The sequence below is a fragment of the Natrix helvetica genome (genome assembly GCF_964273705.1).
Source record: "Natrix helvetica genome assembly, chromosome: 1".
Lineage (NCBI taxonomy): Eukaryota > Metazoa > Chordata > Lepidosauria > Squamata > Natricidae > Natrix > Natrix helvetica.
In genome coordinates this window covers 317,489,921-317,504,318 of record NC_138548.1, presented here as the reverse complement: position 1 = coordinate 317,504,318, position 14,398 = coordinate 317,489,921, and the positions used below count along the sequence as shown (strand labels likewise).

The following is a 14,398-nucleotide window of genomic DNA, read 5'->3' as shown; positions in this document are numbered from 1 at the left end:
GCATAAGCATGCACTTCAATTCTCTATATACACACACAATGCAAATTTATCTTCCAAACCGAAGACATTGATTGGATCCAAAAGTTAAGATTTTAAAAAAAAAACTTAAAATGTCATGAAATTTTCAAAGCTGGTTTCACAAAAGCAGCAGGTTTTAAACCTGAAGTAAAAAAAAGTAGACTTTACTAAACAGTACAAAGCACAGAGCTATAAAACATAACCCTGGATATTATCACAATTATTTTTATGGCAAATTCATTAGTTTTCATACAAGCTTAATGCTTGAGGGAGTTTTCAAATGCTTACAATTGTAAACATAAGTACTACTTTTCAACTATAAAACTGTTGAGAACATTGGCTTTACATTATACTTAGTACATAATTATGGAAGCCTTTTCAGAATATAAATTCTGTGGATACCAAAAAAATAAGGTACTGCATGCTGTTTATCTTTTGGACAATGCACAAGTAAAACTTACCCAGCTGTTAGTTTAGTTTTGTTTTTTTAAACTGAATAGAATATGAAATCAGTATCATACTTCTAAGTACCAAGTTACTTTATTTGATTTTGCTACTGCATTGTGTAAATAGGTTTGGCAAAAAGTAAAGCTATCATGTCTGAGCAGCAAAATCAGGATTCCCTACAATTCTTTCTGCTTCCAGCGAATGAGAAATGCCGCCTCTTACACATATTTCAAGCAAGCTTTTCAAATAAGCAAAAATTCTTAATATTTTTCTTAACCTTTCAGAGAAATAGAAATGGAAAATTCTATTCAATTTTAAATGGAATGGATGATGAATCCAATTATTGTAACTATGAAACAAAGAATTTCAGTTTCAATTTAAAATGAATGCTTTTAACCAAGAATGGTTTTAAAACAAAAATGATTAAAACAGATTAGAAAATAGAAAAATATAAATTAAAAAATAATTAGGAATTGTTCAGAATTGCATCCCACTTCATTTGATATTTTTTATAGACTTTCAGTTACAACTCAAGTCTTTTAAGTGCCAGATTAAGCAAGTGCTACACTATATATAACTTTATCAGCAGTGTTCATTTTCATAATCTTTCTCTATATGGCTCCATGAAAATTGATCCTCAAATGCCCGAGAGGAGGATTTTAACACTCTTCTTTAATCACACTTGGAAGTAATTGTCAAGGCATGGAGAAAAAAGCTATTTTAAAAGAAAAAAAACATGCAAGTTTCCCATCAAGCCATATCTCTCCATGCACTACAAACTAACTGAATGTTCAAGAAAGACAGAAATAATGCATATTATTCCATATTCCGGTAATGTAATTTCCCAGTATAGAGCTTCTATAGGTGTCCTTATATATAGGAGTACTTATCTCTTAGTAGAATCATATTTATGGAGTCCACTGTATAGCGCCACTGAATGATTTACATGCAACTTCTGGCCAAATGATATGACAACATCCCCCCTCCCCCTCCCACACACACAAATTTTACAGATAGATGCTGGAAAGCAATCAAAGTAATAGAAAGTGAAACCAAAAATTTGGGATGCACTAGTTTCCCTTCAGAGCTTACTTGAAACATCCTCCAGGACTTCAGTGGCAGCATGAAGTGGTACCACTTGTCTATTCAAAACCTTAAATTTAAGATGGTTATTTCGCCAGTTTCTCCACAAGAAAGAAAAGTATTACTTTGAAGATATCATATCTGAATCAGTTAGTGACACTCATGCCTTATGCTTTGCCTTATGCTCATTAAATAAGACAGCTAACAATATAAAATTAGATTCATTTTGTTGTGACAGCCTTGTTCATTTTAATCAGCAACTTGGAAGGGATGTACTGATAACATTAAAATACACAATGATCAAATGTATATGCTGAAAAGGACGACTATACAAAAGAAAAGCTCAGGAAAAATACAAAAAGCCTCTTTTGCAGGCATTGAGAATATACAGAAGGGTTTATGGTCCACAGTTCACCACCACCATCACTGCACAATCCCTATAATTTCAGCTGGGCTTCTGAATATTAACAAATAAAATTGGAACTATTAGATAGTTTCTTTCATTTTTTAAGACAAAGTGCAATTATATCCTAGATTTAAAAACAATAGTCCACCCTGCTGAGAAAAAGGAGAGGGAGGCATATGCTTATCAAGCTTTGAACAAAATATAAAATGTAGGAAGCTCAAGCTTTGCAATACAATTATAAATCTTTTTTTTTAACATATAGAAATTTGGTATATGTGAGTATGGCTGTACATAATTTTACATACATACATAAACATTTTATATTACACTGTACAGGTACTGAACAAAGTAAGAAACTAACACATAAACATACAAACAAATAAATATGGCCAGCATCCAAAGCACTATTTTGATCGTGCTTAAAAGCTTGGTCAAGTCCTATGATTTTTTTTTTAAAAAAAAACTTTTACTGTTATATGGCATATTTGAACTGAATGCTAAATGACATATCTAATTATTTTTGATGATAAAACCCACCGATGGACACATACTTAAAAATTAAAATTTTTACTTTTATTTAATTCATTTTACGTATATTTAATTACAATTTTATTTAATTAAATCTTCAAGGAAATTGTATTATTTAATGGTTTGTCAGTTGCCATAATAGTTCTCCCGTAACAAGGAGTTTTTAATCTTATTGTCATGCATGTTCAATTCCATTGAAATAAATTAAAATTCGTAAGTCCAATTTATCAACCGACTGTCCATTCAGGACATCTTTTAAATGCAGATCCTCAACATGGATATTTAAATTCCAGTAATCTGAGAGAATTTGCCTTCAAATAAGTGTGCTTGGTAACAGTAATCATCTCAAATGTCCATCTTCAAAAAAATACATATTAAAAGTTTTTACTTAATGACAATTTTTAAAAGTGCTATGACTTTGTGATAAAACATCCTTTATTATTTTAAGATCTAATTACAAAGGGTCAGGATTATATGACCCCAAGTAGGCAAACCTCCATTGCTTTCACTGATAACAGGCATATGACCCAAGGATAATTACCCACTGAGCATTCATTCTACTCAAAGTAGCTCTGCAAGTCTGGTGTAGATTAGCAAAACTTTAGAGCAGATTTGGAAAATGCAAATAGAAGAGAGGCAGAGCAACTTTTATTATGTGATACTGGATAGAACCTAATGGATTCTAATGTAGAGAAACAAAAGACTATTTTTTTGTTTTCTGTCTGAGTGCTAGTTTCTCAATGCAGTCATGTTTCTTTCTACAAGCGCCCAAATCAATAGTTTATTGTACCATACTGGAAAAACAAAAGCAGAAATCTTCCAAGCACACTGAGAGTTTCAGTGTGCACATAAGCAAGAGTAATGCTTACACTTTAAAAAAAATTATGCTCAGAAAACATATTCCAACAGGTTGCACAAGATGAAGGAAGGCCTGTACTGCATGTCCTTTTTCTGATGCCCTTCTTTCCTTGAAAATTGGAAGTATAAATTCTAGATGCTTGGAACAGTTTCCAGAGCTCTTATAAAAAACCAAAAGTTTAAAAGGATTGAAATAGTTTATTATTACATCCCCCCCAAAATTGGGTGTCTTGGTTGCAGTGAAAAACAAATATAAAAATAATTCCTTCCGTAGTAGTGCGATCTACTACGTATCTCTGCTATGATAATGAATAACTGCAGAAACATTTTTATAATACACCAGCTAGGTGAAATGACAAGTAAATATATAATGAATGCAAATAGTTGAAATATTGCATCTCAATGCAATTAAAATAGTGCTGTTTAAAATGTATTTTGGTTTGGCCCAACTCTAGATCAGTAAAATAAATGACGTAAACTAGTTTTGTTCAACTTAATACAAGAGAATGAAATTAATATCTGATTAATGGCTTGTGGGGATTCAGAATTTAGCAAATTACTTCTTTTTGCATTGAATTATTTTCAAAACTACTATTTTTATATTATTCAAATTGCATATATTTTTATTAGATATGCATAATTAAATATTATATATACTCTAATAGTTTTAAAAATATGTGTGTCACCATATCAATTAGTGCTGCATGTAAAATAATATCTATTAATATATATTAGTGTTATAAATCATCACAATAAAAAATAGTGTACATAATTTGTTCTGCAAGTATCATAAAAATTGAGCTAAAACATAATTTCAGTTATTTAATATTTCCTCATCCATTTTTTTACCTTTATAAATTTGGCCTGTAATTAGTTTTAAGTTTTATGATCTATGATCCAGGACAGACTCAATTCTATTTCCAACTGATCTTGCTACTTTAAATAAATAGTATTACACACATTATATAACACATACAGCTATGTGCATTCCCAATGCATCTATAGTCATAGTCCTATTGAATGTATTTCCAGTGTAAATTATATTAAGCTCCTATTTAAGCAAAATTAGGGAGTATACTAATTCAGCTTCTGTGTAACAGTGTTTTATGAATTAAGTTGAAGTTAATGAAAGAATGGTAAATATAAAATATTTTGACTATACCTAGGAATTTGTTGAATGAATTATAATTATTCAATATAAACACATATTGGAAGTAAGCACCACTGAGTTCAGTGATATTTTCTGAGGAAAGGGACCTGTAAGACTACATTATTTATGTAATATATTTCTCTGTTCATCTATTAAATTGTACTAACCTTTCTTAGTCTTAATTGGTACCTGCATCTATTAACATCTATAAAATACTTGTTATAAAATGCCTCTACTAAAATGCTCACTGAAACCACCCACATACTTAACAATGAGTATAAATGACATACTTGTTGAAATATGTTTTCATATAAAAGTCAATTTGAAAAAGTGATACATGTATCATGTATGAAATAAAAATTACAACTATGATTTGAAATACAGAAGTATTGTACAATATAATATTAAAAGCAGTGCTGGATATGAGTAGAATTGGCCAGCCTTAATATTTTGACAGATCATTGTACATGGCATTTTTAGTACCATGGCTTCAGGTGGTTTCTTATCAGATTCTTAATAATTCCAGAACATATACAATATTGGGAAAACAGATACAACATAATATAAATAAATACATGGCTATTCTATTTTATATACTATGGACATCATTTCTATAGAAATTATGGCATGTTTCAGAACCTAAGTTGGATTGCAGGCTGAGAAAATGAATGAATCAGAATCTGAATTCTTAGGATACAACTTTATGGTTCTATGGAATACTATTGCAGGAACTATAAGAAGCTTCCCCGCTATGATGTCATACCATTCTCTGATGAGGTGAGGCTAGGCAAAATCCAGGATCTGTTGTAGCTGAACCCTTTGCCACATCGCCAAACACATACCAAAGGCCCAGAAGTTAGTCTATGTGTATTCTCTTTCACTGCTGCTATTACAGTTCCTTCTTGCTTTCATCCTGCCTTTCTAAGATTGCTTTGGCAGATCATTAGGAACGTTGAACCACTTTGTTTCTGGAGTGCTCCAAACTGATTGCAGGACTCCTTTGCCAGAGAGAAGCAACATCTCAATAGTCAATAGATTCCTCACTAATTTAGTGATCTCAAAACTGTGCCAAAGTCAGTCTTCCCAGAAGCAATGAGTCATTCTCAGAAGGAATGAGTATGAAATTGGTTTTTTAAGTTGATCTATCTATAAAAGGCATGTCATTCTTACTTAAACTGATGGATGTTTCCCAGTTTTTTTTTTTTAACTATTGGCAAACAAGCATAAAGCATCTTAAAATTCTCAGAAGTGCCTCACTATAAGTAGTGTGCTATTTTGGGTGTAAATAACTTCTATAGAGACTATCAAGTTTACCGTTGAGCCATAAACATTATGCTTTTCCTATGCTATAAACATTTCTATTCATTTAGCAGAATTTAATTCAAACATCCTTAAAAGAATGGTGTTATTAATAAACAAATGCAATTAAATTTTTTGTAGCATAAATGATTGTCTGCCATGGCTGTAAGTTTTCATAGAAATCATTAGTGTGCACCTGTAATTAAAATGCTATTCATTTACCCTATTCAAGGAATCAGGATTATGAAGGTAATGTCTTACTTTCATAAAACATTCTTTGGAAGTGCTGACCATTCCTATATCTTGCTAATTTTAAATTATCTGCATGCATGTGAGTGAGCATGTATGCACACAATATAGACTGAATTCAAAGCACATTTCCAGCAAAGCCCTCTGTTTGCTCAAAAGAATGTTGTAAACATTTTTTTTTCTCTCCAACAAGCTAGCATCTTATGCTTCATGCTGTCCTGGAGTGGGATTTTATTTTAGGAGAGGGGGAGAGAACAAGGGCTGTGATTGGGGGGGGAGAGGAGTCCCTTTGCAGAAGACATCTTGGAGCCTTTTGAATCCAAGCAAAAGTTCTGAATTTACTTCTTTTCAATGTGCATTCTGTCATAAGAGAAGCTATAGTGTACTCATCAATAATGCTTAAATAAAAAGACATATTAAAGATATATTTATCAATTCACTGTAGCCTTTCAGGAAAAGAAATTCAAATATTTGTTCTGGCAGAAACAGGTCCTAGAAAAAAGTACTGTAGGTTTTTTTAAAATCTTGCTTTTGAAAAAAAGAATTGTTAACAAGAAAATGAAAAGTGTTGAAAACATTTTGTACACCTTATCCCAAGAAATCAGTAAATTAGCATTCAGGTCCACCAGGATGAGCTGATTCCTTCTAAGAAGACGATCCTGTTATTTGACCATTGTACTCTGCTGTTTCCATCTTCAGGATGTAGGGGATGATGCTGTCAATGGGAACATTTCCAATGAGGCCAGTAAAAAAGAGTTCTTCCGTAATGCTGGAACTCATCAGTCTAAGAGCTGGCAGGCGAACTAGAACTCGAGCTAGCCTGAAATAAGAAAGTCAGTGGTACATGTAAAAATGTAACTCAATTTAACTCAATGCTGTGATGCTTAAACATCTATACTTTGGCTATTTAATTCATCAAAATTATCATTCACTATGGCTAGAAGCTAAAGTGTTACAAAACTACAAACTCTCATCCTTTTAACCTGGAGTATGACTTCATGAAGAGTTTGGGAAGAAATATACTTATTACATGACTTGTGTATCTCGGAATCCGTCAAAATTCTGATTCATGAGAAAGCCTCAGGATGGCTCAGATTCAATGTGTTTCTCAGAGGTACATCACTTGAACCAAATCTGATAAACACCCTAAGCTGCAAGGCACATGGTCCTCAATATCTATTTTGATTGGTTGCACAATAAGGGGCTCCTCCAAACTTTCTTTTACATGGTCCCTTAGAGGAAGAGGCTTCCAATTACCACACTTGAATGTTTATTTATTAAATATTTTTATGTGCTAGCAAACAACTGATTCACATTCCTTTATACTACAAATAAAATAAAACTACAGTAAAATTCAGTTCAAACATAATCAATAAATCAAGTAATATTAATACTAGTTATTAAAGTAGTACATATCGTTAGTATCATAAAATAATAGTAATAACTATTATGCCTACCCTAGTTTATATGGCAACAAATTATAATTCAAAATACTGTTTTATGCACATTCTAGAAGATTGCTAGAGTATAATAAAACTATCATTGTGTTCATCTGTTTATTGAGTTAATCCAGTGCTTCTCAATTATTTTCTGTCATGCCCCCCCAGGAAGAAGAAAACATTTCGCGCCCCCCGCGCGACTGTAAATAGATTTAAAGGAGCACAGCTAGAACATATACATACATATATTTATATATAGAGTATCACAGAAGTGAGTACACCCCTTAACATTTTGTAAATGTTTAAGTATACTTAAATATTTACAAAATGTTAAGGGGTGTACTCACTTCTGTGATAACACTGAAGAAATGACACTTGTATGTGCATGTATACACACACAACACACACATATATTTCCTGCACGCAGTGATTTCTAGAAACAACACCTGCTCGTCTCAGTGGGAAAGACCCACGCATCCCAGATGCAAAGACAGTCCAAGTGGTCTCTCCTTCTGTCTCTCTCTCTCCCTCGTCTCTCTCCCTCTCCCTTTCTCTTTCTGTCTCTCCTTCTATTTCTGTCTGTCTTTCTGTCTCCCTCTCTCTTTCTCTCTCTCTGTCTTTCTCTGTCTCTCTCTCACTCTCTCTGTCTCTTACTGTCTCTCTCTCTCTGTCTCTGTGTCTCACTCTCTCTTTCTGTCTCTCTTCTCTCTCTCTGTCTTTCTCTGTCTCTCTCTGTCTCTCTCTCTCTCTCTCTGTCTATCTCTTTCTGTCTCACTTCTCCCTCCCTCCCTCTCACTAGCTCTCTCTTTCTCTATCATCTTCTGAAGGTGGGGGGGGTGAAAAGGGGCCCATTTTTTGTGCCTCCTGGGGCATCTGTGCACCCCATTTTTCACCTCCCCCACCCCAGAAGCATTCTACTGGAAACAAATGGGCAAAAATGGCCCGTTTTTTGGCCAAAACCTGCAATTTTCACCCATTTTTTGTGCTTCCTGGAGATTTTCAAAAGACGCTTCCGCTTCCCCTCGCGGCCAGTTGCAGGGCATGGATACCGCTCGGAGAAGGCGGAGCGGCAGCTCCTCCCTCAGCCAGGAGCCAGCGGGGGCTGGTCGGACAGGCAACCTTGGCGGGAAACTCCAGTCCGCCGCCTTCGCCGCCGCCGCCGTTGTTGCCTTCGCCGCCGCCGTTGCACCCAGATGGAAAGGGAGCCTTCGCGCCCCCCTTTACGGAGCCTCGCGCCCCCCCTGGGGGGCGCACCCCACTATTTGAGAACCACTGAGTTAATCCAAATGGTATATTATACTGTCACAATTTCTGAATCAAGGTATCTTAAAATCTACTAATTTAAATAATGCATTAAAAACATACAGGACTCATTATTCCTGTAGAATTGAATTTTTTTACCATGTTCAGACCCCTGTGGCCAATGCAGTATCCCCGCAGTCACGAGTTTGTGATTTGCAATGTTCCCTGCCAGCTTACCACAAGCAGTCAGTGGAGAAAATGACAAGAACTCAGAGGTCACTCCTGTTCCCATTACTTTTTGCCTGCCCATGGCCACTCTGTTTAACTGTTTAGGTAAGTAATTTTTTTCTTTTAATGACCCTGTAATTCCTTGTATGAGGGTGGAGTCGAAACGACTGAATGGAGCTGAGAGATTACTGGTCAGATGCTCTTTTGATGCCTATGTGGAATTTACAGCAGATATTTTCTCTTTGCATCCAGAGAGAGAAATATCTGCCATTACCTAGATTGAACTCATAGCCTCCTCTAGGCCACCGTAACACTCCTGTTAGGTTAAGTAAACATTGATTTATTGCTGAAATTCCTTTGCCACTGCTGATTTTGTGCCTAGAGCAGGACTAGAACTCAATCTCCCAGTTTTTAGCCTGATGCTTTAATGCTTTTTACACCAGCATTGGGGTAAAAAAAATGCTCACCCTGAAATTTAATGTAGATTCTGGTCACATCGAATTGCACTACCTTACTCTTAAAGGATGACCTAGTGCATCATAGGGCCCTCTAACACTAAAAAGAATAATATATTAAGTTGATTAACTATGTACAAAAAGTCCTCAACTTGCGACCACAATTGAGACCAGAATTTCCATCATGGGTTGTTGTGGTGGCAAGCTGAGATGGATATGATTTCTATTTCTAAAATTATCTAGGAACTGAAAACAAAGATCACATGAAAGCAAGTAAACAAAACCTTTAGAATTGAACAAAGTAAATAAACATCTTTAGAATTAAACAAACAACCACAAAATATTACAATACCGGTAAGTATCTTCTGGATAAGATTTTTGAATATAGTCTTGCAACTCCATTTGAGCTTTCTCCTGGAATTTCTCGATTTGGCTGGAACTTGTAAGACCAGGGTGATCTATTAAAATTAAATACATTATTTAATTGTTTGTATATTTTTTACTGAAAAATATACCGTAGTACAATTTTTTTTAAAAATCCTTTATTCCAAAATTTCCAAAGATAATATATTCCATCATCTACCAACAATTTTTCCCTCCAGCTAGCACATATGGTCTACGCAAAAAATATACAAATCATAAATTACAACATTTTGTAACTAGCAGATCATTTCAATCCTTCAGGATCCACTCTTGTTGACCATATATTATCATTTGTCAAAGAAAACAATTTTAGTGTAATTATCTATTACAGTATATAGTAGCTCAATTACAACTTAAGAAAGTTTTTGAATCTAGTTAAGAATGTATAGAAACATTTAAATGCTAGTTTGTTGTTCTACGATACAAATCATGTATAACTCAAGAGAATCTTTATCTTGAGCCAGATTTACAGAGAACAATTGTGTTTTTTTTGAGACTTAATTAATTATTTAATAATTATTTGTCATTTTGGGGGGCTAGGGAATCCTATTTACCTTTGGCTTTCTCACTGCTTATTGGAAAGCAGTGAGTAGTAGTAGACCTTTGCTTTTCCCACCATTTGGGAGTGATAGTTTTATTTTAAAAAAGTTAAGACAAAGCATCTTTTAAGCCACTTTGTAGCAGTTTATGGCTATATTGACTATTCTTTGACAGGCAAAGTCTTACAAACAAGTGTCTCTAAATCCCAGATAGGCTGAAATCAATAATGGGGCCAACTAATATAAGATGTTCTCTAGCATAGGAAGCTAAATGTAGGAACCTGAAAATTATATCCAAATGTAGAAATCAGGAAACTCAGGCAGTTCAAAAATATATAAGGGTTTATTGCAAGCTTAAGCGTTCTTCAAGAATCTGAACTACTAATGATAGGAAATTGGCTATTAGATCTCTTGTGGGTGCAAAGAGACTGATGATGCATTTGACCCCTCCCTCAAGTTCAGCCTGATCATCTACTACAATCCTCTTTATTATGACATTCTATTTGGTACTGCAATTGGAAAATATTATTCACAGGTCTTCCATATTTTGCTCTAATCACAGAAGCTGCTTGCCAAATCATTTAAAGAACAATAAAAGGAAGCACTTGAGATATGACTCTTAAGAAAGTGTTTCACTAATATATCAAATTTAAGTATCACATTTAAGCAGTAAGTCTCACTGAAGTGAATAGTTAAAAGGTCAAAGTAAACATTTTAATCCCAAATTAAAGGTATTAAAACGTGCTGCCAATTTCTTTACTGTTTTAGCTAGTGTCAGAGTATTAAAGCATCTAAACAGCATTAAAGACACACGCTGAAATAAAATAATCATTAAATGCTTACCAGGACTAAAGAGGACTATAGCTTTAAGATAAGCATATTCATATCCATCAATATCAAGTTTAGCCATACTGTTACAAAACTCCTGGAGTTTCCAAATATGCTCCATCACTTGCTTTATTCGATCTCCAGAAAGTTTATCTAGAAATAAAGATTATATATTCTCTTAAAAGGTTTGGAAATCCATCAAAAGTAAACCTCCTTGAGGGCATAATCATTTAGATAGCAGTTTCACATATTACATTTCCTTTGTGGAATTTGAGAAAAAAAACCTTGCTTTTTCAAATGGAATTAGCAGCTTAACCACCTCTTTCTGCTCCATAGTTTGAATTACACATACCTATAATTCTCAATTGTAGTGAACAAAGCAGAAGCAGAGACTTACCCTTTTGTTAAGAATGCAATGAAGAAAAGTCAAGCAGTAGACAAGGGTAAAACAAAGGAGTTGGTATAGAAATAAAACTGAAAGTAAACCAAAAGCTATAGAGAAAGATACAGTGTCTAATAATGATCAAATAGGAGAAGTTGGAATTGCCATGAGATATCTTTTAGTCAGAGAAGAATTGAGCAGACTAGAAAGAATTAAGCCCTTTTGTGGAAAGCAAAGTGCTGCTGAAATAATTTCATTGCCCTACACTTTCAAACATCTGTATTTGATTGATTAAGATGGGCACAGCTGATCCTATACTTTATGGGTCAAACCAGTTTTTCAATTTCAGTGAACAAGAGACTGGGGAAGGTAAGAAATGGATGTATAAAAATAAAATTCAATAAATCTGCACTATTAATTCAAACTAGGCCTTGAAGGGCTAGCTCATCAATATTTAGTAAGGAATAAAGTTGGAACACTTGCCAAAGCACCCTTCTCTAAGTGTTTTCTAAAAAGAGATTAGTAAAAGTGTTCCAGTCCACATTAGTAAGATTGTACAAGGAATTTGGAGCATTTTCTATGCTGACCTTATAGTGTGTGTACATGTATAAATATAATGTAATAGGTACTAATTTCCTTTCTGAAGCACTTCAGATTGGTGGTATGTGCTTGTGCAGAAAAGATGTGTCATGTCCTCGTGGTAGTCTGAATCTATGGGGGAAGGTGAACTGGAACAAGAACTGACAAAGATGGAGAGGCAAGCTTCATTGGCCTTGGAAGAAACTGGGGAAGGGCAGAGTCAAGGTTTTTCTGAATTAGTAAGGCCTGCAGACAGGGACAGCTCAGGAGAAAAGCAAGGACTATCCATTCCTGATCCGAGAGCAAGCAGGGAAGAGAGATGGAGATGCAGATTGAACCAGCCACAAGGGAGGAGAATGTCCCACCCCCTTTCACAAGGCACACCCGGGGACTAAGATGTAAGGAGGTGCCGGTGGGAAGGGCATTTGTCGGGAACAAGCGTGGAATCTGTGGAGCCTCATGTGCCCTTTGTCAAGGTTCCAAGTAACACCCCTAATGAGGCTTACCAAAGCCTCGAGATTGCTGTACTGTCTTGTGGGGCTTGCCAGTTTGCCTGCTTCATTGAACTTCTTGCTCTGGTTACTCTTTAGCTAACCTGGCTTATTGGACTGCTGGCCCTGGTTGCTGTTTGGTTAACCTGGCTTACTGGACTACTTGTAGCCAAAGGCTTCTGAAGGTTGTGCGGGTGCTTTGCTCCAGGACTTGTAGCGAGTGTGGGAACATTTAGGGGCATAGTTGGACCAATAAAGGGGAGTTGGACCTGTTCTCTGGTTGCGTTGCTTTTGTGCCACATCCTGGGTCATCACAAGATGTGCAGGATGGTACTGAAATCAGAGACAACTCAGAGGAAAATTAGACTTCTATAAAGCAAGAAGCAAGTTGTTATGTCTCTTATCTAAGAGACAATGACTTAGAAAAGACAGATCTGACAATAACAGTGACAATAAATTATCTGTCTCTTGGACTGGCATGGGAATTATATTCAGCCAACATTCACAGCACAGGAAAAGTGAACGAGAATTACTCAGGAAGGCCTTAATTCTTCTAATTTTGATCTTTTCATCCATAAAACAGACTTATTCTCTTTCTCTCTCTGTGCGTGTGTGTGTTTCACTCCATTGCTGAGAAATTGCCCTTTCAATTCTTCTTTAAAATGATTTGAAAAGTAAAACTTAACTTCTGTAAATTTAAGATCTTTGATATTTCTCTATTATAAGACACATTAATACCACTATGAAATGTTTTTCTCTTGTTCTTCTGTTCTGTGATACTTGCATTTTCATATATCCTATGTGGCCAATCCGGTCTTCAAATGTATTTTAACATTTTCATGGAACTTCTGAAAATCCTATTTATTATCCCCCCCCCCAAAAAAAAAAACTGGTAGTAAAGCGGAACATAATCTATAATTCTATACTTCAAAGCAAAATAGAAACAGACACCTCTAGGAATATTGCAGGAAGGAAAGATGAAGATAAAGTATTTTCCTGTCTTCTTTGATTCCGTGATGGTGCACATCAACAAGTGAGAAAGAGACAGAATATTTGTGGCAGTGGGCCTATCTGGCATACATGTAGCTTCTGCGACTGAAAAAGCTGTCTAACATGTTTAAAATATTTTACCTGTGCCTTATTATTCTGCATGTCTTTTCAGTCCCTGTATTTTAGAAATCCCTATTGTTTACAAATTAAGTATTCTGCAAACAGCAGAATGTAAAACATTCATTTCTCTTAATTAGGAAGTAATAATAATAACACTGCTTATTTTTTCAGGCTTTAATTTCTACAAAAGGCAAGAGAACTATTATTTTAATTATTGTATTCTACTCCTGCTGATAAAAAGCTATCATTAAAATAAAACTAACTACACCACAATTAGTTAAAACAGCTTCTCTCTATTTTCAATAAGGACAATAGTTCTACTATTTTTGTTTCCATATAAAAAAATCTGTTTTGAATACCCTTCAGTTTGGATGATGGAAAATTTAAGAGCCCTACATTTAATCAAACGTAGGGCTCCTACCTCTCCATGGCATCTGAATATCCTGCCTCTTTCCTTGATCAGAGGAACTACATCAGTAGTGTTGTTTTTGAGGGCCTGGTGGTGGTGGTGGGGGCGGGGCGGAACCTGTCTATTATAATTAAGTTTGAAAGGATTTAACAGATTAAATCAAAGTAACTATTTTTATTCTTTCTTTCTTTCTTATTATTTATTAATCTAATTTATATGCCGCACCCTCTCCACC

At 34.9% G+C, this 14,398-nt stretch overlaps 1 protein-coding gene across 3 annotated transcripts in view; it reads right to left on the bottom strand.

Annotated features, from left to right (window-relative positions):
* Window positions 1-1,470: 1,470 nt before the first annotated feature.
* The window catches only part of NR2C2 (nuclear receptor subfamily 2 group C member 2), a 72,580-nt gene continuing 59,652 nt past the window's right edge, over window positions 1,471-14,398 (bottom strand). For all 3 annotated transcript variants that reach the window (XM_081934707.1, XM_081934708.1, XM_081934709.1), the window contains 3 exons: window positions 11,208-11,345; window positions 9,755-9,860; window positions 1,471-6,858 (listed from right to left, as the gene is read on the bottom strand). In XM_081934707.1, the coding sequence (XP_081790833.1) occupies window positions 6,684-6,858; window positions 9,755-9,860; window positions 11,208-11,345 (419 nt within the window). In that variant the 3' untranslated portion in view covers window positions 1,471-6,683. The remainder of the gene's footprint in view (window positions 6,859-9,754; window positions 9,861-11,207; window positions 11,346-14,398) is intronic.